At 34.3% G+C, this 24892-nt stretch overlaps 7 protein-coding genes across 7 annotated transcripts; 4 read left to right on the forward strand and 3 right to left on the reverse strand. All coding sequences in view use genetic code 12, as the record gives it.

The window, feature by feature from the left end:
* Nucleotides 1–1181: 1181 nt before the first annotated feature.
* J8A68_001772 (protein-lysine N-methyltransferase) lies at nucleotides 1182–2156 on the reverse strand (the record flags this gene model as incomplete). The annotated part of the gene is made up of 1 exon (XM_049405452.1): nucleotides 1182–2156. The coding sequence occupies one exon, from the start codon at nucleotides 2154–2156 to the stop codon at nucleotides 1182–1184; it is 975 nt and encodes a 324-aa protein (XP_049264908.1).
* A 2523-nt stretch (nucleotides 2157–4679) lies between these two features.
* J8A68_001773 (uncharacterized protein) lies at nucleotides 4680–6448 on the forward strand (the record flags this gene model as incomplete). The annotated part of the gene is made up of 2 exons (XM_049405453.1): nucleotides 4680–4717; nucleotides 5677–6448. The coding sequence occupies 2 exons, from the start codon at nucleotides 4680–4682 to the stop codon at nucleotides 6446–6448; spliced, it is 810 nt and encodes a 269-aa protein (XP_049264909.1).
* Nucleotides 6449–7619: 1171 nt separating this feature from the next.
* On the forward strand, nucleotides 7620–10496 carry J8A68_001774 (m-AAA protease subunit; the record flags this gene model as incomplete). Its single annotated transcript, XM_049405454.1, has 1 exon — nucleotides 7620–10496. The coding sequence occupies one exon, from the start codon at nucleotides 7620–7622 to the stop codon at nucleotides 10494–10496; it is 2877 nt and encodes a 958-aa protein (XP_049264910.1).
* Nucleotides 10497–11372: 876 nt separating this feature from the next.
* J8A68_001775 (uncharacterized protein) lies at nucleotides 11373–12659 on the forward strand (the record flags this gene model as incomplete). The annotated part of the gene is made up of 3 exons (XM_049405455.1): nucleotides 11373–11448; nucleotides 11778–12070; nucleotides 12306–12659. The coding sequence occupies 3 exons, from the start codon at nucleotides 11373–11375 to the stop codon at nucleotides 12657–12659; spliced, it is 723 nt and encodes a 240-aa protein (XP_049264911.1).
* A 676-nt stretch (nucleotides 12660–13335) lies between these two features.
* Nucleotides 13336–14697, forward strand: NPL6 (Npl6p; the record flags this gene model as incomplete). Its single annotated transcript, XM_049405456.1, has 1 exon — nucleotides 13336–14697. The coding sequence occupies one exon, from the start codon at nucleotides 13336–13338 to the stop codon at nucleotides 14695–14697; it is 1362 nt and encodes a 453-aa protein (XP_049264912.1).
* Nucleotides 14698–14842: 145 nt separating this feature from the next.
* FGR15 (Fgr15p) lies at nucleotides 14843–16822 on the reverse strand (the record flags this gene model as incomplete). Its single annotated transcript, XM_049405458.1, has 1 exon — nucleotides 14843–16822. The coding sequence occupies one exon, from the start codon at nucleotides 16820–16822 to the stop codon at nucleotides 14843–14845; it is 1980 nt and encodes a 659-aa protein (XP_049264913.1).
* A 1244-nt stretch (nucleotides 16823–18066) lies between these two features.
* On the reverse strand, nucleotides 18067–23311 carry J8A68_001778 (TGL1; the record flags this gene model as incomplete). Its single annotated transcript, XM_049405459.1, has 3 exons — nucleotides 18067–20777; nucleotides 20841–20877; nucleotides 21719–23311. 3 exons carry the CDS (start codon nucleotides 23309–23311, stop codon nucleotides 18067–18069), a joined length of 4341 nt encoding a protein of 1446 aa, XP_049264914.1.
* Nucleotides 23312–24892: the final 1581 nt, after the last annotated feature.

A 24892-nucleotide genomic window follows, 5' to 3' on the forward strand; every position in this document is an offset into this window, starting at 1 on the left:
AGTAAGAAAGTTCGTCGTCGCAACTTTCAATTGGGGATACATTCGTGTCCCCTTAATGCTGTATTACGCAAGTTTTAAGTAGTATCTCAAGGCAAACTTCTAGAGAAGAAAGATTTGTTTCTTGAAGAGAGAGATTATGATAATTTCAACAAAGTTGCATATCTCTAAATTGTCCAGTGAATACATTTCGAAGTCGTTGCTTTGACTTTCGCATGTTCGCGTAGACTGCTACGCTTGAATCACATAGAATACACATAGGTCATTCTAAGTCCGCAATTCTTGTAGACAACGGGCGTTTTTTAAAAGGGCCAACGGATATTTGCTAACAGAGTATATTCCACGTATTCAGTTTCTCAATCCTGTAGGGGAAATTACTACCACTTTGACATTTCCATATAGTAAATTTGATTTCGGATTTCTTCGACGGACTTTCTTTATATCTTCAATGAATAACTCAAATAACAATGAATATGTATTAATATTTCAACATGGATGTCACTAAACACATATTCTATAAACATACAACTATCATTATGGATAACATCTATCACTTAAAACTATTCGAAATAGACACGGTTTATTTTATCTGTCTAATAAGTAATGACTCAAAATATTTAGTGTCCTTCTGGAGCAGCACCACCGTTTCTGAATCTTGGATGTCTTGGATCGTTAATGAATTCAGCGGAGTTCATGGAAGCAACTGAAGCCTTGTAGACTAAGTAGTAAGTGATGGCAGCTAAAACTTGTAGTTAGTATTCGATTATCCTCGATTGCAAGTTGGTCCTATGTTGCTGAGAATAATTGACATGATAGTTCCATCGGACGACTTTTAAGTATTAAGTACAGTATTCAGAACCTCAACGTGGTTGAAGTTATGATTCAACTTCAATGATATTTCGCTTATTCCTCAACACATTTTTCTTCCAGATAGTAAATTACATACCACCAGCAGCGTATGGCCAGTAAGTCTTTAAAACTGGGAATGGATATCTTTTGAGTGCCATTGTGTTAATCTCGTATGATGTGGTTTATATAAGCTTGTATAGGAATTTTTCAATTTTGAATGGTGAATTTTTTTTCTTTGCATAGAGAGTTGAAGTGAGAGAAAAAATCGGTTTACTATGAAGAAGGGAATAAACTAATTTCATTGGACAGAGGCTGTATACAGGAATGACCTTTTTTTAACTATGTATTTCATACACACGAATTTCTTGAGTTCCAATCCTAAACCAACAATTGGTAGTCAAAGATTCTGGCTTCTCTATTTTGGATTTAATAGACCACTTACTTGTAAACCATTTTTCAAGTTGTTCTTCCCAGATTTTTATTGTTTCTATACTCCTTACAGTTGCTGCGATTATTGCGAATTTTGTATTCTTGTTAACAAAGAAATCATTGATGGTGAAACATAATGTTTCCAATAGAGTCGAGTCAAACGTTATATCTGCACCAATTAAGAAATCTATATCTTCTTGTATGTTTAAATCATCACCCCATATTAGTTGCTGGCATCTAATATTTGCTTCATTCTGAAGATTATTCAGCTTCAAAGTCTCATAAAGATTATCAAATACGCTAGTTGACCCATCAGTCATCACAATTTGTCTTATGGAACCATAGTTGTGTTGATAATTCTTTGCGAGAGCAAGACTTGTTAATCCTGTTCCACATCCTAATTCCAATACATTGCTATCTCTAAAATCGTAGGGTGGTTCGGGACCATCATTTAGGAAGTTCGACAAATACAATGCCGCTTCCCATGTCCTTAACCCAGTTGTGTTGCTTCCAGTTATCACTTTAGGCGTTTCCTTTACCAAGATAGATTCGTAATCCTTTCCCAAATACTCTTTACTAGCAAGCCCATTCACATAGTACTTTATTATTTCAGGAGTATCTGGTGGCGATTCAACCGCGTTCAAAATTAAGGAGGAGCAGAACAATTCATATAGTTCATCTGATATTTCCTCGCTGGAATTCTCTATATGTTTGATATATTCTCGAAGAATAATCTTTGCATAGTATGGATTGATTTTCAAGATTGTCTTTGTTATGTGTCTGACTAACGATAATTGAGAGTCATATGTTAGACATTCTGATGAAATGATAAGTTGTTTAGGATTTACCCTTTGGTTCAAATAGGAGTATAGTTTGTCCATTCCTTATACATATTCCCTAACGCCCTACTTCTATGTGTTGGGGTGGTTGCATGGTGCGAATCTAGGTGCGTAAATTTGTTTCAGGGCATAATTCTCGCACAGAAATGAGTTTGAGGGTTTTTTGCGTTTTTGATTTTCTTGCCTAAACCAACGACGGATTCTTGAGGATATTGCAGAGAATGTTCATAAGGCTATGTGATGTTGACAAAGGTTTCTGTAGACAAGTACCATTAGGTGTCAAGGTGGCGTTAGACACATTAGCCTATTAAGCTTTTTCACAACTCAAGATAGCTTATCTCGCCATTGCTTTTTTTGGCTCATCAAACTGTTACAAACCTGGCTGCAAACCTAAATTATGTTTGAACCAAGTTATAACGGACTAAGACGCAAAGTTTTCATCTTCCAAACCCTTTCGTTTATTCGTTGCTAGATACAATCATTGTCATTTCAACTTCACTGAGGTGTGTGACTGATATACCCCTTGTTCTTGAAAGTTTTCATAACATACTTGCTTGTACACGTGTCAAATTTCTCAAAAGATCAGATATTCAAACTCGTTACAGTTCAATCATCCTGGTATTCGTAAATTGAAAACACATAAGAGCATTTTTTTTGAATATTGGTATGTTACTATGAATGAACAAATCGTCAGTTGGGGATTATGCAAACGTTCCTAATTGGATGCATTTTTAATTTAAAGTCATCACCTCCAAAAAAATAAAAATTTTGGGGCTAAAAGCACGCAAAAGCGGAGAATATAAATAGACTTACAAATCTACGTAATTCTTAAATAAAAATCATCTCACTTCTTCTTTCTCTTCTTCGATTCATCATATATAATCAATTCATTCGATATATATTACAAATAATACTATTAGTAACACAATGCACTTCAACTTAGTTAACTCATCAGACCCAACTTGCAAATGTGGAGGTGAATGCAAATGCGGATGCTCAGATACTGTCCCATGTGAATGTGGTAAGAAATAAATCTATTAATTCTTAATCAATTGCAGCATTAAATGTTCAATTGAGTTGCTATTATGATGATTGAATGGGGTTATTTATGATTTGTTATGGTTTTCTTTTTTGTTTTTTTGTTTAAGGTTTATAGTTCATATGTTTCAATACATGATATTAACTGCTACTTTGATTATTGTAGTCTGTAGAGAATAGTAAGGAGAGCATAGATGATGTGTCTTGGGTTTACGTAATTCTCAGACAGTTGTTTCGCCATTTCATTCAACCAAATTTCAAGGGAGATCTCTCTAAGCGTTTGGTTATTTTTTTTTCCCTTCACATACAGTAAATACCTTATAAACAAAGGATGGAGATAAGAGTCATTATCAACCTCTTGAGGGAGGATCGATTAGCCTCTGCATCTTCCAATGGCCAACATCAATCTATTTTGTATAGTAAGATGATCATCGAACTTTTACTTAAAATACCCCGGTCGATATGGTAGCGATGACGAATTATACATTCGTTACATAGAGAATGTCTTGAAGGAACAGCAAATTAAGAAATTGAAGAAACTTCTCTCTGTCGATGAAGGAATGGCAGATGTAATGGCTACCAAAAAAGAAAATTGGGCCAAAAGTATGAACATTGAATGTATTTTGGACATGTCATATCTAAAGAGACACCCTGCTCAGAATGTGCTGATTCAATGAAACACCTTGATCATTCGAGTCTAGCTATTAACTGGTACTTAGCTCCTTTCCTTGGTATATCTTCTTATAATTCTACTTTTCATAGGCCATTCAATCACGTATAGAGATGACTACTGCCAAACCCTTGTGCAAGATGAACAGTTCAATTACCTACGCTATTCAAAGCCATTCGTGTAGTTACCTGTCCCGCTGTCGCTTCATTTCTGGAAGGGAAGGGCATACTCAAAATTACCCAGATAAGGCGATGAAAGTGATATTAAATGGCGAGAAAGATTATTCTGTACCACCTTCTCAAGTCTACTCGTGAGAAGCTAGGGGATTGGCTATCAGATCTTTCAAGGGTGTTTGATTTTGGGATCGCGAGGTAAAACTTGACAAAATAATCTCTTCGATCGTCACGTAGTAAAACGTAATGAATCTGACGAGATTATAAATGTCAATAAATGACCATGATTGCGTTTTTATGTTGCCCGCACTAAGAAGTACTTGTTAGCTTGAAACGTTTCCTTGTCCAGATAAAGTGTTGCAAGACACAGAACGCAGAGGTTTTTCGCTCCTGAATACTTCCAACCAAAAATAAAGTCAGACGATATATTTTGAGCGCCGTGGAGAGGTCATTCGGAGATTTCGTACAATGTTTTTCTACTACATCAATTCCAAAATTTAAGATACATTCTCAAGGAAATCTATTATTATTTCAGAAAAAAGAAAAGACACCGCCAGAGTTTGCATCTCCGAAGAAAATGAAGGGCGACATTTGTAAGATCAAATCTTAGTTGATTCAAAGTTGATCTGATGACTTTCATGATCGGCGATGACTCTTTGAATCCAGATCTAGTTAAAATATTAAATGTATTACGTTGGAAATTTCGCAGAGTGCTGGTTAGCGTAAGGAATTGCCGAGGTCCTACATTCAAATAATTGTGTAGAAATAGGCTAGTAAGACCTAATTTCAACACCTTATGATGTCTGATTGTTAACCTTCTTTTACGGTTAATTCATCCTGGTAGCCTCGATGATTTCCGCTAGGCTAATAGGATCTATTAAACCAACTGAAGTATATCTCCATCTTGTAATTTCTTTTTTTTTTTGTAATTATTATTCCGTTAAATATTTTTTGGATCAATATTTTGCAGCAAAAAGAACTTGATGTGCTTAAAAATATAAGTTGCCTTAGTTGATGATAGTTTTAAAATTTTTCAAAGATGGAAACCCATGACCTTCATGATTTAGCTAACTAAATTGATCATTTCTCCGTAAGGCAAAGTTGTCGTTATTCGATGTATATTAGTTGGGCCTGGAGTTTACGTATTTGGGTTCTACAGTAGATTAGAATTGTCGATATTTTTGGTAGACCCTATGATGTCTTATACACGTAAGCAGACACCTTCCACCTACCTGTGACCCAATGAAGCCTTCTTGACTGTCATCTTAAAGTCAAACATTGATTAATTATTGTAAATAATAAAAAATTTTGCATCACTATTTTGTAAGGCTTTAGCCACATTTTTTATAGAGACTAAATTAAAAAATAAACATAGCATGCGCTCCGTTGTTAGAAAACTAATCTATAAAGAATCATTGAATGGTTCTATGACCTCGCATAATATAAATATTGCTTCAAATTCTTCTTCTTCTTCTTCTTCTCCCAAAAGAAGATTATTATATTTGATATTCCCTAGATTAAAACAAAATCTTCAAATGTACAGAAACATCTACCTTACACTTTATTTTATCTATTGCCTCTTTGACATCCTGAATGCTTATCATTTATACAAACAACAAGAAGGGAATACCAAAAGAGACCAGAATATACTAACTTTTAGAGTTTTTAACCATAATATAAGGAACGGCGGCCCGAGCTTAATGAAAGGAGAAAAGCCTTGGGCCGAACGTAAGGATGCGCTCGTTTCAGCCATGAAGGCATGTAACCTTGGAATTCCAACATTTTTTACACTTCAAGAAGTATTTGTTAATCAACTTAACGATATCAAGTATGGCCTTAATGGAGACGAGTATTCTTACCCTTGGACTCATTTTGGAACTGGCCGCGACGATGGTGCAAATACTGGTGAGTTTTCACCAATTATATATAATGCTGAAGATTGGAACTTACAGAGCGGTACTCAGAAATGGTTGAGTCTTACACCAGATATCCCCTCTGCACATCCTTCTACAACCTATAAAAGAATTGTGACTATATGTACGTTTATTCACAAACAGACTGGTGCTGGGATTAATGTACTTAACACACATTATGATCACAAGTCCAACGAAGCAAGAAATTATGGTTCCGATTTAATTGTAAAGTATGTGGACGAACTAGGAAATGGTTATCCAACGGTTGTTGCTGGTGATATTAACTCAAAACGAACTGGATCTTCTTACATGATTCTTGCAACAGCGTTGGATGATACCTCCAATATTGCAAGCACAAAGATCAACGAGAATATGTGTACAGTTTCCGGGTTCTCTGGGGCAGAAGGAGATACCATTGATTTTATTTTTGCAAGCAGAGGAAATATTCTAGCTTCTAAACATGAAATCATGGAAAATTTAATGGATGACGGTTTTAGGTTCAGTGACCATAGACCAGTAATTGCTGACATCACTATCTAAGCTGACAGTCTAGCCAAAGTTAACCTGAAAGCTCTTATTTTATAAATTTATGTCTTTAACGATTGTTATGTTTTTATACCTATGTAACTATTATTATATATTTTCTTGAGTTTATTAGTTATGCAGAAGTGTATTCAGTTGCCTGAGTTTCCCTAATTTCAATAAGTTTGACGAAATTAATTTAAATTTTTTGCAGCAATTCCGAAAATAATATTTTGTTGCTAATTGATTAATTAGCATTTCAGAATATTTTTTATTTATTACAGCTTCTGTTCTTTTGAATATCCAATATCAGAAACTTGGAAGTCGAGGGAATATGATAACATTGGAACATAATGACAAAACCACGCTTGGAGTAAGCATGAAAAAGACAAAGGTTCATAAGTAACAGTACTCTTCTAGTGAAAGGATGACATACAAACTCTATCTCAATTTAGTGATTGTATGTAAGCAACATATCGGGAGAAAAAAAGGTTCCACCATCAATTGGATGGAGAAGACACAATTGCAATGTAGCTAGCGTTACTTTTTTTTTTTAATTTCCTAGATCCTATATGTGTTCGGTATCACGCTTAATTAAGCTTGCGATATCAATGTAAAATATCGTGGAAAGTGAGGATTATTCTTTTTCAAATAAATGGTCTACTTTTGTTTGGAAGGGCAAATATCACGTTTCGCTTAATCCATGATGTATACATAATAGAAATCCATATAACACAGAAACCAATATATGGCATGAAAGGACGACAATTACACGAGGGTTGATAAGCTCTTCCGCTTGTTTGTTGTCTCAGCTGTTATCAACGCTTTTAATGAAAGCGTGTTATATAATCGCTAAAAGAGAAAAAGTTTGATTATTCCATTTCATTTTTCAGAGTAGGTTTTTGGTATCACACTGATATAGTCTTACATCTCTTCATAGCTTTTTATTCTGCATGAATCATAGAAAATGCTGCAAGCCCAAAACGAAATTGGAAACTTCTTTTATTTATTGTGATTCGGCTCATAAGAATTTCAAAGTCCCTAGTAAGTCGTGTACCTTGTACATATTCTATTCTCAAAGTAAAATTCCCAACTCTTTGTCAGACAGAGGCAAAAAAAAAACCAGTGAAAATTAATCTCCCCCATTGGGTCTTATTTCATCAGCCCAGTACCCATCATTAAATCCGAAATGTCTCTTATCGCAGCTAGAGGCAGGATAGCCTCCATGAGAATGATAAGGAGAGCTCTTCCAGGTGTTACAACTATTGCATTGACTAGAAATTTCCATCAGTCAATAAAATTACTTGAGAAAAATAAAGACCCAAAGAACTACTTTAATGACCTTCAGAATATGTTCAAGAAATTTGACAAGAAGAAGTACGGCCTTGAAATCAGTTCACATATCCATGATCCACGAGAAGCATTTGCAAAGAATTTGATAACAGATCCGGGGATCGATGTATCATCAGATGCATTTGATCCTGCCTTTGCTCACCGATTACAAGCAGTCTATTCATTTTGCATAGAAGAGTGTCGTATACAGTGCGAGTTGATGAAGAAGCATGACCAGAAATATTTGAATACCAATTATCATACATTATTTAAGCAGATGCAAGAAACGTTTCGTAGCCAAAACCCGGGTCTTGCGCCATTAAAAGAAGAAGAAATATTGAAGTGCTTTCAGATTTTCTATGTAATTCTGAATAATTTCGTATACCTAGATGAGTTGAGGTTTAGTAATGGAAAAGTGAACCGCATGTTAAGATTGTATTCCAACTTATCTCCAACTGCCAACATGCATGATTTTATTACTGATTATGCAACTATGTTTAAATTCGACCCCGAAGCGGTAAGATCATGGCACAAGATTTTTGACACGTTGGAATCGATTCCACTTTCTAACAAAGGAATTGCCACCAACAAGCTTTGTCCAGATAGCTATGAATTGGAAAGATTTGGTGAGATGCTTACAAATGACATTAAGAACCAGTTCTACAAGCCGCCACAAGACCCTTTTTCAGAGCTGAAACCTTCATCATCAGACCTGAAAAAGTCTTCATCTGAATCGAAACCACCCAAGAAGGATAGTGACTCCAATGTTATTACTTTTGATCTCCATCCCCAAAAATTGTTTCAATTCGGTGCATTATTTGGTCTTACTTTGTATATCCTTTATTCCATGTATTCAGAAACTGACGAAAACGAGATCACTTTCCAAGAATTCACTTCTAAGTTTTTATCACAGAATTTGGTTTCCAAAGTGATTATAATCAACAATAGAACTGCCCTTATTGAACTTAATTCCAATGGTAAGGCACAATATTCCCATCATCAAGGATCATTCTATTTTGCAATTGGATCCGTAGAAACATTCGAACGTAACTTACGTGAAGTTCAAGATAAGTATGGAGTTGCTCCATCAATGCGTGTTCCAGTGTTGTATACCACACAAGGAAGTCTCGCCAAGATGATTATTAACTTCGTTCCAACATTATTATTCTTGGGTGCAATTTATTACATGACCAAGAAAGCAGGTGCCGGAATGGGAGGTATGGGTGGTCCAATGGGATTTGGAAAATCTACCGCTAAAAAATTTAATCAAGAAACTGAAGTCAAGATCAGATTTAAGGATGTTGCAGGTATGTCTGAAGCAAAGCAAGAAGTTATGGAATTTGTTAAATTTTTACAAAATCCTGAAAAATATGAAAAATTAGGTGCAAAGATCCCTAGAGGTGCAATTCTTTCTGGCCCACCAGGTACTGGTAAAACTCTTATTGCCAAAGCAACTGCAGGTGAAGCTGGAGTCCCATTCTATTCGGTTTCTGGTTCTGAATTTGTAGAAATGTTCGTCGGGGTTGGTGCATCTCGTGTACGTGATTTATTCAAGACTGCCCGTGAAAACGCTCCATCTATTGTTTTTGTGGATGAAATTGATGCTATTGGTAAGCTGCGTTCTAAAGGTAATATGAGTGGTGCCAATGATGAACGTGAAACAACATTGAACCAGCTTTTGGTTGAAATGGATGGTTTCGATACCAGTGACCATGTGGTTGTCTTAGCAGGTACTAATAGGGCAGATATGTTAGATAAGGCGTTAATGAGACCTGGTAGATTTGATAGGCATATTCATATTGATAATCCAGAATTACAAGGAAGAAAGGAAATCTTTGAAGTACATTTAAAAAAGATTAAATTGCAAAAGAATATTGATCATGATTTGTCAGGCAGACTTGCTGCTTTAACACCAGGGTTTTCAGGTGCAGATATTGCGAATGTTTGTAATGAAGCTGCATTAATCGGTGCAAGATATAATGCAGAATCAGTAACTTTAAGGCACTTCGAATTGGCAATTGAAAGGGTAATTGGTGGTATTGAAAAGAAATCCAAGCTTTTGAAACCAGAAGAAAAGAAAATTGTTGCATATCATGAAGCTGGTCATGCTGTTTGCGGTTGGTATTTAGAGTTTGCCCATCCATTGTTGAAAGTTTCTATTATTCCAAGGGGCCAAGGTGCATTGGGTTATGCTCAATACTTACCTCCTGATGAATACTTATTGAATGTCAAGCAATTGTATCACAGAATGACCATGACTTTAGGTGGAAGAGTTTCTGAAGAGTTAAATTTTAATTCGGTTACCAGTGGTGCTCATGATGATTTCAAAAAAGTAACTCAAATTGCCCAATCAATGGTGTTGAGATTTGGTATGTCTGAAAAAGTAGGATTGGTCAATTATGCTGATACCCGATCGCAAGATGATTTAACAAAGCCATTTAGTGAAGCTACCAATAAATTAATTGATGAGGAAGTACAAAGAATCGTTACTGAATGTTATACTAAATGTAAGGAAATATTACAAGAGAAATCAAAAGAAGTTGAATTGGTTGCCAATGAATTGTTAACTAAAGAAAGTATAACACGAGAAGATATGATTCGGTTATTAGGTAGAAGACCATTCCCAGAAACTAATGATGCCTTCGATAAGTATCTTGCGAATAAGCCTGCATTTAAGAACGAGCAACCAGATTGTGAGCATAAGGATGATGATGTGTACACTAAAGAGACATAATCTTTTGATTTGCGACTATTGTTTGCGTTTAAGTTATAAATATTTTTAATATGTCTAAATCTTGTATATAGAGATAACCAAGGAACATACAGATTTCACTCGATTAGTCAAAATGTTGCGAAGTTCTATAGATCCCGGAAATTCCATAGGATGAATAACTCACTTGACTCTCTACATCATCTAACTATATGAAAGCGATATTCAAGAATAGACATGTGGATGACGTTCATCAATCTGCGAAACAAGGGTGTATCATAAATTTCATCCCGAATAACAGCATACTCAGTTTCTGCCATAGTTTTTCACGAAAAAACCCTAAGTCTATTGTCTTTTCGAATTTCTCTATACCCACCCTCCGTCTCATCATTACCGAGATGAATACCATGATACTTATTGGTTTTTAGGTATGACAAGATGTACGTAAGAAAACATCATGACTTTTCATTCTCCTGATTCTATTTGCATGTAATTTAATAACTTAGATTGTTTGGGTAGAACTAGTACCGATACACAGACGCGTGTCAGTTGCATAGTTAGTATCGTTATGTCACCCTCATACCTCTGAGAAAGGTGAAGCCAGCGCAGAAAGGGGAAAGCTTGGGTAAGCTATAAACTGATCTAAACTAGACTGAATTATGCATAAAATATATAAAATCTCGGTTACTAAATTACACTGGAACTTAGGGGAATTACACTGATATTTATAAATGAACTGAACCTGTTGCACGATTGCTCCCCATGTGGAGACCAGAAAACATCGAAATATGTATGCAATTTCATACATACTTAAACATCAGCGGCGCCAAAGGTGATGTTCATGAAAGCTCAGGAAGGAGCTTGTCTAAATTCTGCCAAGACACAAAGACTCTAATAAACATGGACAACGGCGCGCCATGGCCCAATGCGTTGGCTGAAGGAACTATCGCCAATGCCAATCCAGACACAGACCTAAGTTGGCATGAAACACGCCAAGAGAGGCCTCCTTCTAATTGTCAAGGACCCAACCGGTAATCATAGCATGGACATATCAAAAATGAGGATAAAATCTAGAACTTATTGCATTGAAGCTTTGGCTCCAAAAATGCAGACCGTCCCTATATCATGTTTCTTTTTGAATTTTATCGATACACTTACCAACACTATGTTCATAATTTCTCCACAATAGTAGTGTTTTGAGTTTGGAGATCGAACAATCTATTACAAGATGAGTCGCAAACCACCAAAAAGCAATTATATTCTTAATTGTCTTAGTACCAAACGTCATATTATATTCAATTTCAGGACTAGGTAAAATAAGGGACACTACGCAAGTCCTTCATACTACGACCGACGGAAAGATACTTCCCGAGGATTCCAATGTCGATATCCATCAGGTATTACCTCCCCTGGAAGTCAGAAAGACAGAAAAGGTAAAAGCTGCTTTTGTGACACTTGCCGGAAACCGAGAGATATATGGATTGTTACTGTCCATTACTCATGTTGAAGACCGCTTTAACGGAAAATTTAACTATGATTGGGTGTTCTTCAAGGATGTACCATTTACCGAAGAATTCATCAAGTTGACCACGTCGGCGGTCTCAGGAGATACATACTATGAAGTAGTACCGAAAGAACACTGGTCCTATCCTGATTGGATAGACCAAGAACGGTTCCTACGCTATGGGACAATTTTAAAAAATTCATCAATGCTAACCCCCAATATATCTCGGAAGATAGCTTCAGACAATTCCTCACTAACGATGATGGGGAAACTTATAATGGCTGTCATTTCTGGACAAGTTTCGAAATCGCCTCCCTCAAATTCTTTAGATCTCAAGCATATGGACAGATTTCTTTGAATTTTTGGGTCATAACGGAGGCTTCTTCTACGAACGATGGGGCGACGCTCCAGTGCACAATATCGCCGCTAGTTTATTCTTGCCTAAAGAGAGAATTCATTTCTTTGATGATCTTGGCTACTGTCACAAGCCCTACAATTCGTGCCGTTCAGAAATGCAGTTTAGAGTGGACCCTAAATGTGCTTGTGATCCAGGAATGGAAGCTGGTGTTCCAAAAGAATGTGGAATAAAGTACTACGATGCTATGGGGATTCCAAACCCTTGGCCAGATAAGAAAATGCAGGAAAAAGAGAAACAAGAGAAAATGAAGGAAGAAGAAAAATAAAAATAAAAAGAAGCCGGGAAACTGACCTAGGGAGAACAAGACAATAAGGTAGATATAGTAGAATGGAATCTAAAGGAGAGTTGTGTGCAACACTAAGCGACCGGAAATTGATGTATTAAAACTCTATATTGATTAGATTATTTAATAATCTTCCAACAGGTGAATGCAAGGGTTGGAGGAAGGATTTGTAATATCCATTTGTCTTTTATTAAGCTGTGTCTTACATGGGTCACAAATCAATTCTAGTAAACTTTGAAATACGTTGAGGAGCATTGCAATTAAATTGAATTGCTGAGAAAGTCGGGTAACAGCTATAGGGTAAAATGTCGTCTAATGCATATTAAGAGAGACTATCCCCCAATGACGACCCGGGAGAGATAACAACAAAAAGCAAAGGAGAGCTTTTTAATTTTGAGATACATCTCAATAGAGTTAACTAAGGGAAATGAAAAGCCCATTTCCTTTAACATATTCTTATTTTCCCGAAAGAACAGTCTTCAATCATCCTAGGGAATACAGCTAAACAGAGACATTGCATTTAAGACATTTTTCATTTTAAAATTTTCAATTCTCATTCACCAGAAAAAATAAAAATATCAAATCAATCAAAGGAGAAATTCTTTCCTACTTCATTTCATACACTCAATTGTAAACAAAAGCATCAATCGGATTAGCTATGACAAGGAATACTACACGCAACGACGTTACGGAACCAATAATGGACGGCGAAGGAGAGGAGATTGATGTCAAGCAAGATGACTTTGAAGATGATGCAATCAATGATGATTACGTTGATGAAGATATCGACGAGGACGAAGAAGAAGATCAACCAGATGTGGAGGAAGAAGAAGACGAAGAAGAAATAGTTGCTAGAAAGACAAGAAAGAGAAAGGCGTCAACTCGTGATCTTGCCGAACAACTAGAGGATAACAATCTGGAAATCAACGAGACTCAAGATGGAGAAGAAGCCCCACAAGAAACAGCTGATATTAAAGAGGAAGACGAAGAAGACGAAGAAGAGGAAGGCGAAGAAGGCGAAGAGGATGAAGGTGATCATGGAGATAAACCAGGACCAAAGAAGCGTGGACGTAAAAGGACAAAATTCTTGGTATTGGAAGAAGGTGTTTTTGATGAGGATGGGAATCCAATAAGTATAGTTAATGATGAAGTAGTAATTCCTCATGAAGATCCTAAAGGCAAGGAGAAAATTGATGAATTGGGATATTTGAAAGATGGTAGAGAATTTAAAATGAAAACTTTTAAATTATTAGGACAAGGAGATAGATTATATATGATTTCTACTGAACCAGCAAGATTAGTAGGATTTCGTGATTCATATTTATTATTTAAAACACACTTAACTTTATTTAAGAAAGTTTGTACTCATGAAGAAAAAATGGATTTAATTCAACGTGGTTTAATTCCAAATTCATATAAAGGTAGATCAGTTAATTTAGTAACAGCAAGATCTATTTTTAGGGAATTTGGTTCAAGAATGATTAAAGGAGGTAAAAAAGTTATTGATGATTTTTGGGAACAAAGAGCTTTAGACAATGGTGATATTCCTGGAGAATTGGCCGATCCTGTTGAAATTTTCCCTAATCAAAGTAAATTAAGTAGTATATTTGGTGAGGGTGTTGCTAGTGGTAGTGGAGGAGGTGGGAGTCCATTAACTGCAACTCCTATAGTAAATTATCAAACAGATGTCACGTGGATGCATCAAATAGCAAAGAAAACACAAGAATATAACACCAAATTACTGGAAGCTAGAGGACAAACCTTGACTAGAGGAATTAGAGATATGTATAGCAATCTGACATTCTATCCTGAATCTACTCAACCTCAAAAAACGATAAAGATTTCCAAATTAGAAAATGATTCTAACAAATTAGTATATGATATTAAAATGAATGTTGCAGATTTAAGGCGACCAATTACCGGATTAGCAAAAGTCCCACCAGAGATATTTGAAGATATTGAAGATGAAGAAATCAAGCGAGCCATATTTGCTCAACAGGCATACGAAAAGAGTTTATAACATCACTGTAACATATGATAAATAATGTAATATAGACAAATGAAAATGTAAAATTATTGTAAGATTATACGATTTGTATTCAAACTAGAAACAAAAAAATATACTAAATATAAATAATAATTCACAGAACACACCGCCAACTACCCTAAGCAGTAATACTACTTTCTTGGTCTTGGTCTTGGTCTTGTTCTTGTTCTTGTTCTTGTTCTTGCTCTTGCTCTTGCTCTTGTTCTTGGTCTTGGTCATCCATCTCCATATCAGAGTCCATTTCACTATTTGTTTCGATATCATCATCATTATCACCACATTTTGATTTTCTTCTTTTTTCCATGTGAGCTCTTAATTCAAAATCAACTTTAGTTTTCCGTCTTCCAACATGTACAGTAATATCACCTTCTTCAACCACTTCTGCATGTTTTTTTGAATATGCAACTTCAGCTTTAGCTTCTTTACCAGAAATCTTATGATTAACTCTAATATGTTTGGCTAAAGTATCATGACGAGTGAAAATTCTTGGACCAATTGAAGGATTTTGTTTAACACATACATAACATTTAAATAATTTTTTCTTTTTTGAATGAACTGTTTCTTGATGTCTTATTAATTCATATTTTCTAGAGAAACGTCTTAAACATAATTTATGGGGTTCTTCAGGAGAAGGTAATTGACATTCATGAATGACATCTGGATCATAATTAGTTGATTTGACTGCTGATCCATATGGAGCTGTATTTATGGCACAATTATTGGGGATAACTTGACCTCCCTTTTTAATAATCCTATGACCAGCAGGTTTATTATCTCCTTTAAGTCTTTTTCGTTGTTTTGTAGTCAATCTTGTTGTTGTTGTTTCCAGATCGGAATCATTTTCATCTTGATCTTCACCTTCACCACCATGTCTTTTCTTTGATTTCAGCTGTAAATATAATTTCTTTTGATGACGTTTTGATTTTAATTTTGAATTTAATGAAGATCTTGGTTGTGGATCAGGTTGTTGTAATCTTGAATAATTAAACTTATGATATTCATTTATGAATTTTAAATAACAATCATTTAAATCAAATTGAATTAAATTCAAAAAATGATAAATAATTGGTTTCCAATTTAATAAATTATAAATTTCCCAATAATTTAAATTCATTAATACAGAAGTTAAAAATCGAATTGTTTTAGTTGAAATTTCCATAAATTTTGAACCATCAGTTGAAATTTGAATAAAGACATCAAAATTACGTTCAATTATTAAATATAGTCTTGAATTGATTGGATCGTCATAATTAATGAATTTATATAATTCATCCATTAAATGGAAAAATTTGGATTGTAAAATTGAATATTGTTCTTTAGTTAATAAATCACAATCATAAAGTAAAATATTAGCAATTTTATTTAAATGATTGGAATATTCATCAATATTCAACGGATTTGCTGAACTTAAAATCTTGATTTGTTGATCCAATGAAAATAGCTTCTCTTTTGAAGGTGAAGAAGATGATGATGAATTGATGTCAGTAATTGTAGTAGCAGCTGTAGTGGCAGTACCAAATGTTACAGATGTGAGTGCGGTTGCTGATGATGAAGGGGGCAGATGGGTAACTTCGTTGTTATCTACAACAACACCAGTAGTTGTGCTGGCAACATATGAACTATCTGGTGATGTATTATGTGGATCTGGGTTATTATTGGATGTATTGGGGGGTTGATTTGGTTGTTGTTGTTGTGGTGGTGACAATTGTTGCAATTGATTTTCAGTTGCATTCGCGGAATTTGGTGAAGCGGAAGTATTAAAAGGAGATTGTCGATTATCAATCCTTTGAGAAGGAAGGGAAGGAACAACCATTGTGGGAGGAGGTGGTTGTTGCTGCAGTTGTTGTTGTTGTGATGTATGGGATTGTATATCTCCTATGTTGAGAAGTGCGGATTGTTGTTGAAGAGAAGGTTGTTCCACATGGCCCTGAGATTGTTTGGTCAGCAAATTCTGTTGTTGTGGTGGGAATGGCGGAGGGGGTGTAGTTCTTTGAGTTAACAAAGATACTTCTGCTGCTCGTTCCACTTTTATTGATGGTGAATCTAACGGTTGATGAGGAGACATAGTAGGACCTGTCTCTGTATAAGTACTATTCATCTTATTACTCTGTAATGAATGAATGAATGAATGAATAACTAAATTAAATTAAAATGTTATTCCACTTCTACTTTTTTTTTTTTAAAAGGAAAAAATTTAGCAATTTTTTTTTTTTGGGTTAAATTTTTTACACCTTCAACTTTTTTTTACTTTCTTTCGTATTGAATTGACGACATTTAATGATTGCAAAAAGTTTTTTCATTATAAATAAATAATTAATAATAAATTACTCCTATAAATACAGCACAACCCACTTTACAATTATGTTAAAACTATTTTAAGAGAATATCCTTTACTAGACATATTATATTTAATTTCCATTTGACAAATGGAGAGAATCCTCCACTATTAAATCTAGTTTACTATTTCATTAATCAGATAATTACATAATTTCAAATCTATCATTTTATGTTGCAATGTAAAGATTTCAAATTATGTCGTCATTATATTTTATAAAAATACAAAAATAAATAATTGTATGATTCTTAAATTACTATTATCTTTTCTTTGGTGGGTGGGCTATTGGATATTTGTTTTGTCTTGCTGATATGGTTAAACTTGGTTAAACACGGTTTATAAAAAGGGGGGGGGATTCCTCTAAGCCTTCCAATATTTATATGCTTCTAATGATCTGGAACAAAGGATTAAGTTTTTCCAGTGAGTTAATTCCAACCAAAAGTGCGAAACTTTTAAGGCTGCAAAATTTTTACAATCGATTCTAGATGTTTCAAAATAAATACATTTTATTCAATGGATCTTTCAAAGAATAGACAAGAAGTTAGAAATTTGGCGGCTGTCTCTTTTATTATCTCTGAGTCATCCCTACTCAATTTAAAAATTCTCTACCTCGTACACCTTCCTAATGCAAAATTCTCCGAAGGTGAACCTACATTTATTACATTCCAATAATTACCCTACAATCCAAAATATTCCTTTTCGTTCCTTGGGTCATATTTGACGCTTAAAGATCCCAATATATCTATATCTACAATTCATCCATGTTCTTAAATCCCGTTGGCTCCAAGTCTTTTCTAATATTTTTTGTTCTATGGTACACGACCAAATCTGTTACCCGGATTACCTCTCGAATTTGCAACCATTTCGCCACCATGTTTTTTTTTTCCGCTGCAAGAGCCATTGCGTAATAAATCAAACTTAACATACAATTAGATACACAAATATAAATAGAAATGTAAAAAGACATGAAATGTATAAATATATATATAAAACAACCCGAAATCGTTTCAATTATTGGTAGCACCATCAGCATTCAAATATGCAATATCCATTGCATGATGAATTCCACCAGGATTTCTGGGCTTATTGCCAGAAGTAAAACTCTCCAACTCTTTAATCAGAGGAAGTTTCACCGATTGCTTTTGTGTGGGCGACTGTTGTTGTTGTTGTTGCTGTTGCTGTTGTTGGGGATTCATATGTGAACTGGATTGCACACCAGGAGGGTAGTGAATCCCAGGAAGTGGTCCTCCTTGCATTGAGGAATACATTGGTTGATTGGATGAAGAACCAACGTTTCCGTGTAAACTAGTCTGTATTGATGGTAATATATTATGCGGCTGCTGTGGATGCTGTTGCTGATGCTGTTGTGGTTGTTGCTGCTGTTGATGCTGTTGTGGTTGTTGCTGTTGCTGTGGTTGTTGCTGTTGTTGCTGTTGCTGGTATTGTCGATGTTGTTCTATTTGTAAATCACTCATTGGTTCCAATACTCCGGAATCTTTATTAAACAGCAAAAACCCACTATAATTCCCTTTCGCATTACTTACAAACAGAGGTTGAGGAGGAACATTTGTACCCTCACTATATCCAGTTCTACCACTTTCAGTCGAATCATCTTCAAGCGGAGATTCAGGACCATCACTAATAACTTCCACATTTTCTTTGGCATAATTCACAGCCATCTTATTTTCCTTCCCTGTAACTCCATGTTTTCTTCTAATATGTCTAGCTAATGAATCATGACGAGGATAACTCTGAACCTTGGCCCCATTTCTAGAACAATAAACACATTTATATATTTTCTTTTTGGTTGCATGAACAAATTCTTGATGTCTTAATAATTCATTCTTACCATAAAATATTTTAAGACATTTACCTAATGTAATTGGATCAGTTAAATGACATTGATGTATCACTCTTGATTTGGACTTCTTGCCCTTTTCATCTATAATCATGGAAGAATCAGATATATCCCCTTGCAGTTGATGTTGTTGTCTTACGTGAAGCATTGAAGATGTATCAAATGAATTTTCTGGAGATGATGAAGCTCCTAATCCTGGAGACGCATCAATAGTTGATGATTCAGTACCAAGTGGGTGATTACTACTATTTCCAGTCTGGGTTCTATTAGGTGATTGTGGGACAAACTTCAATTGATTATGAAATGGGAACATCGGTGGCTGTTGTTCTTGTTGTTGTTGTTGTTGTGGAGCACCAGTTAGGTTAGCTATCGAAGGCAATCCACCTTCGTTTCCTTGTTGATATTGCTGAGGTAACATGATTGGTTGAAGAGAAGGCAATTGTTGTGGTTGGGGGTAAGAAGGTTGAGCATTACTCTGAAGATGACGGTCCATTGTTTGTTGTTCTTGCATTCCTTCTTGATGTTGCTGAGGATTTGTTTGTTGTGGCGGTAGTGGCTGCTGTGCTGGATGCTGTTGTTGATATGGATGCATTTGGTACTGATAGTATTGATAGTGTTCGGGTGGGATTACCTGCATCATAGGATACATTGGTGGAACATTGTGCATAGGACCAGGTGGAGCAAATGTAGGTTGTGGTTGATCTTGTTGAGGTGGTAAGCTTGGAAGTGGGAGTTGTTGGACAGAAGTGGGCGAAATCTCATAAGTTTCCGGTTCTGGTTTCGAAGACACAGTATCAATTGTGGGAGTAGGTTCCGCTTCGGGTTCTTCCTTGACAGACACAGTCGCCTCTCTACTGCTGATGTCATCAGGGCTAGTGCCATGAATACTGAAATCTTGTTGAAGGCCCGGTGTTGCCAGTTTAGATTCAATTTCTGTTGTTTCATCTCTAAGCTCTTCTGTCATTGGTTTGACTTTTGGTTTCCTTCCACGTTTTTTCTTTAATGGTGGTTCTTGGTCTTCTGATTTCAATGATATATCTAAATAGGAAGAAATTCTTACTCTCTTCAATTTATCTTCATCTGCTTTTGAATTGAAAGAATGATAGGAATAATTATAAAATGGATAAGGGAAAGGATATTGCAATCCCAGTAACATATCGTCACACAAATAAGTTGTTGGAGGTTTAATAAGTGGACCAAAAGATGTATTTATGATTTCAAAATCAATCAATTTCAAGATATATGTGAATTTGGGTATCATATAAACCAAATGAACTACTTCCCAATATTGTAAATTATAGATTAATTCCACCAAGAATTTAGTTATATGAGATGCTAATGAAAGATTAAAATAACTTGAACAAAATTCAATTAAATAATCGTAATTATCAATTATTATTCTGCAAAGCGAATTATTTGGAAATAAGAACATATTACTCACTTGAATTGGTCTGAGTAAATTTTGTTTTCGTTGTTGTTGTTTCTTAGACAATGGTTGTTGGGGAGAGGTAGGATCTCCACTATCAAGTCCACCTGTTTCATAATACAGAGCTCTATGATTCGGCAAATAAGATGACATATCAAATAACGAACTTTCAATAGATATTCTAATATTATCATCGAGATTGGTTTCTTTAAGTAATAAGTATAATAATTCTTGCAATCTTGCTGAATAGGTTAATATTTCATTTTCAATCGATTCATCAATTGGCTGTGATCTATGGAGGACAAGAGTTGGTTTTTGAGGACGTAACTTCATGAGCTCTTTGACTATAGGATCTTCGTTGTCGACAGTAACTTCAAGATTATCATAATACGGCAATGATCTTGGAATTTGTTGTTTAATCTTCTTTATAAGGGCTAAAACAAAGTTAGTAAAATAATTCCTTTTTTGTAATTTCTATTCCTATAGGTGGTACATACCATCTGGACGAAAGTCTTCCCCCAAATCGGTTGGATTCTAAATATAATTTGGTTAGTTGAGTCATTTAATTTGTAATTTTTGCATTTTTTTACCGCACACAATTTGATAATAACAAAACGTGAATTCCTATCAACAAAACAGTATGTGCAAAAAAAAACAATGTAATCTTAGTAAACGTACTTGTGACATAGGAGAGGTATGACTCTCACTATCCATTATGCAATATCTATTTATATCTATTTGATTTATGGTTAGTTGGCTGGGTTTAATCCATCAATCGTAAAAAAAGGGTAATTAAATTTAATAAATGAATGAGAAAATTGGGAAAACGGAAAAAAAAAATGTGCAACAATTTAATAAAAATTGGATCCAAAGTACACGACTTCCTTAGTAGCCACCCAGTAGTTAAACATAATGCGACCAAAAATGTCGCATTCTTATCATTCTTTAATTCAATTATTTTTAACAACATGGATTTGTTGTCATGACCAATTGTTTGCAAGTAAATCATTTATTATACTTTAGTGAATAGTTTGTATATGAAGTTAGTCCAAAGATAAATATAGCAACAAACTCTTCAACATAATACTTATCCCAGAGATAATTTAGAAATAATCTATGGATCTCAATTTTATGTAAGATTTCTGTCCCCCCCTTTTTTTGGTTGCAAAATTTACTAGTATTTCCACGGTAAATTCACTTACCCAAAAAAAGATTACAAAATATTTCCCAAAAATGTTGCAAAGTTTATGTAATAAATAAATACTTAAAATACAATAAAATTGTCTCTATATACTATTTACTATTGCTTTCAAACAAATGTTGAACTTCCCATAGAAGCATGTCTTTCTCCAGATGTGAGAGTTGTTGGACTTACGGCCCTTAAGGATTCTTGTTTGATATATGAAAGGTCTGTGCCATTCATTTGTTTAAATGCCTTGGTTTTTAGATACGATTGATTTGAGGAAATTTCATCAATTTCCAGTTCTGTTACTTCGCCATTACTATTATTAACAATTATATCTTCAATTAATTGTTCATTTTCTTTCGATTGATTAAAAAATCTGGCAGTTACTTCATCAGTATTTTCACCTAAATAATGTAATACTTGTTTAAACACCAAATCATAAACATCATTTCCCCATAAGTTATCTAAATGTTCATGATCGGGGACAGGATGAGTTGTGGTTGCTCTATCAGGAAGTTGTTCTTTCATGACATTAATATCAACCAAAGAATCAGTAGTTCCATAAATTAAATGAATTGGTATATCAATGTTCTTTAAAGGATAACTAATTGGATGGAAACCAGTTAATTTAGAATTAGTATCATGATACATTTGGAAATTTTTCGATGACATTACTTGAAACCAATGAACCGAACATGTAGCACTTGTTGGTGAATATAAATGAGCATAACTACTCATTTTTTGTAATTTAGTAATATTTTCTGCTTTCCAATTAAATAAGAAATAATTGGCAATATCAATCATATTATCAAACAATGGAGGATACATTATCTTTTGCCAAAATATACATGATGGCATAAGTGCACGACGTCCAAATAATAAATAGGTCACATTTGGTGAAGTCTTTAAGAAAATATCCAAAAATTTAGAATATAACCCATGTGGAGTAGTTGCTGGGGAAATTGCAATTAATTGTTCTATTTTGCCAGCCAAATCAGCATTAATAGATACACTAGCAAATGCTTGCGCAGTACCTTGACTAAAACCAATATATGTTAATTTCGGAGCTTTTGTAACTTCTAAAATATAATCTATAGTATCAGGAATATCAAATAATGCAAATTCATCTAATGAAAAATCCCAAAATTCATTTGAATTTATATTAGCAAATACATGTTTTTGACTATATTTACTACCTCTATTATTACCTAACCAAACATCATAACCTAATTCATATAACAAATAAGGTAAATTTTTATATTTATCAATCATTGTTACCCAAATTTCACTACACATTAATAAACCATGATGTAAATAAATTACTTTACCATTTGGTATACGTTGTTGTCTATCTGATTTCCCCTTTAATCTTTGTACTGTTAATAAATAATTATCTTTAGTTTTAACAATTCTACTTTCAATTGTATAACCAAATAAATTAACCATTTGTTCAATATTTTCAGCATTTAACAATTCAATCATTAAATCATATTTTCTTTTAGTAATATTACCTAAATTTGGATTAATATACAGATATTTATATTCCTGTTCTTCTTCTTCTTTATCTATTGTATTTATTCGTTTATGTTTTGTAATTAAATTTATTGGATTTGATGTAAACCTATAAATTAATTTTGTTGTAAATGTAAACAAATCAATTATACTTGGTGGTAATAATAATGTTATCATAGATATAATAAATTCAATCCAGGCCAACATAAACGATATGACTATAAATGGCCAATCTAATAAATGTAATCTTCCTAATAATGGTATATACATTGTAAGCTAATAGTTTTTCACTTTCTATATTCAGTTAATGGAATAAGGATTTATATATAACAATTCAATAAAATTATAAATTAAGAATCAGTTTATACTTGTTTCCCTTTAATTGTAAATTGCTATGTGATAATTTTCATGTTGGTTGCTTTTTTTGTGTTAATTGTGTGATACTGAAAATCAGTTGATGAAATTTAAGATTTACTGCGCCTAAAAAAATTTGAGAAATTCACATGGGAACGAATTGTGGGTGGAATATTACATGTTTAAACAAGTGAGTAGATACACATTGTTACCCAATAGCAAACATAAATAACAATGCACAGAGAGCAATCAACCCTCTATCAAATACCCAAGAACCCTTGATTGAAACCAGGGTTAGGAAACGAATCGGGTATTTTTCCGGGTATATTCATTCAACCCGAATAAATCGAATTTGGGATTAGGGAATACTCGTTCCGAATAAATAGGAGACGCTGGATGGGTGAATCGGGTGAATTGGGTGCCGTGAAGGTCGATTCGAAAAATTCGTGTTTCAAAATGTATGTAGTTTGCAACAAATACTAAGCAAAATTTTCTCTGTCTACTGAAAACAAATCAGAAAAACAAGCTTCTAAGCCAATTTTTAATAAATCTGCTTGGACGATTTGCAATTTAAAACGCGTTAGAAACACGCGTATTTAGTATTTTTTGCGTGATTTTCATTTTTTTTTTTTTACAAAAACGGTTCAACCTCTATTTTAAATAACTATATAAAATTGTTGGGTTCTAACAACAAACTATAAATAAAATTGGAAGAGTTAGAAGATTCTTACTTCAGAGAAAGTGAAGATTGAGTATATAAGTATTTAAAGTTAATGAAGTAAACTAGTTCTAAGTTAATACTTTTATCTATAAATCATTAAATTTTTGTGCCACGTAATAGCCAAATTCGTTCGGGTATTTCGAGTTTTTCGAATACGAATCGAATTTGACTGGCTAGCTACTTCGAATGAATCGAATCTTCCAGCAAAACGTAAAAGTGAATACAAAAAGCGCGAAATTCGGAAAATTCGATTCGTTTCCTAACCCTGATTGAAACCAACTACAATGTTCTCACCTATAAAATGTCTAAGTTATCAGGAAAAACCAAGACACTCGCTCGGCCTTTCCTAATTAGGAATCCTCCCTCGATCGCCAAGATCTCGTTCTGGTTTTTTTTCCATTGCAAAAATAATTTTTTAATATAAAATGTACGGAAGAATTCCAGTAACTTTTGCTGAATACCCTGCCAAACCACAGGGAATGTCTACTATGAAGGATAATTATTCTATCAATTCAATTCAACGTCGACGTAAACGAATCAATTCGATTATTTGTTATTAAAGATAGCACTTCCATTCCCGTATTCGTCGTATTGTGGATTTAAATCCATGATATAATGGGCAGACTGCCGACATTATATATAACAGATGTAGCCTTCAATCACAGCACGCAGAAGCAGAAAGAGTTTGAAATACGAAGCAGTCCTGTTGATATTGGAAACTTGCATATTAACGCTAATGTAGCTTCGTATCACAAAAAAGCTCGGTTTTATTCTTC

Source organism: Hemisphaericaspora subhashii (genome assembly GCF_019202705.1).
Source record: "Hemisphaericaspora subhashii strain CBS 10753 chromosome Unknown scaffold66, whole genome shotgun sequence".
NCBI lineage: Eukaryota > Fungi > Ascomycota > Pichiomycetes > Serinales > Debaryomycetaceae > Hemisphaericaspora > Hemisphaericaspora subhashii.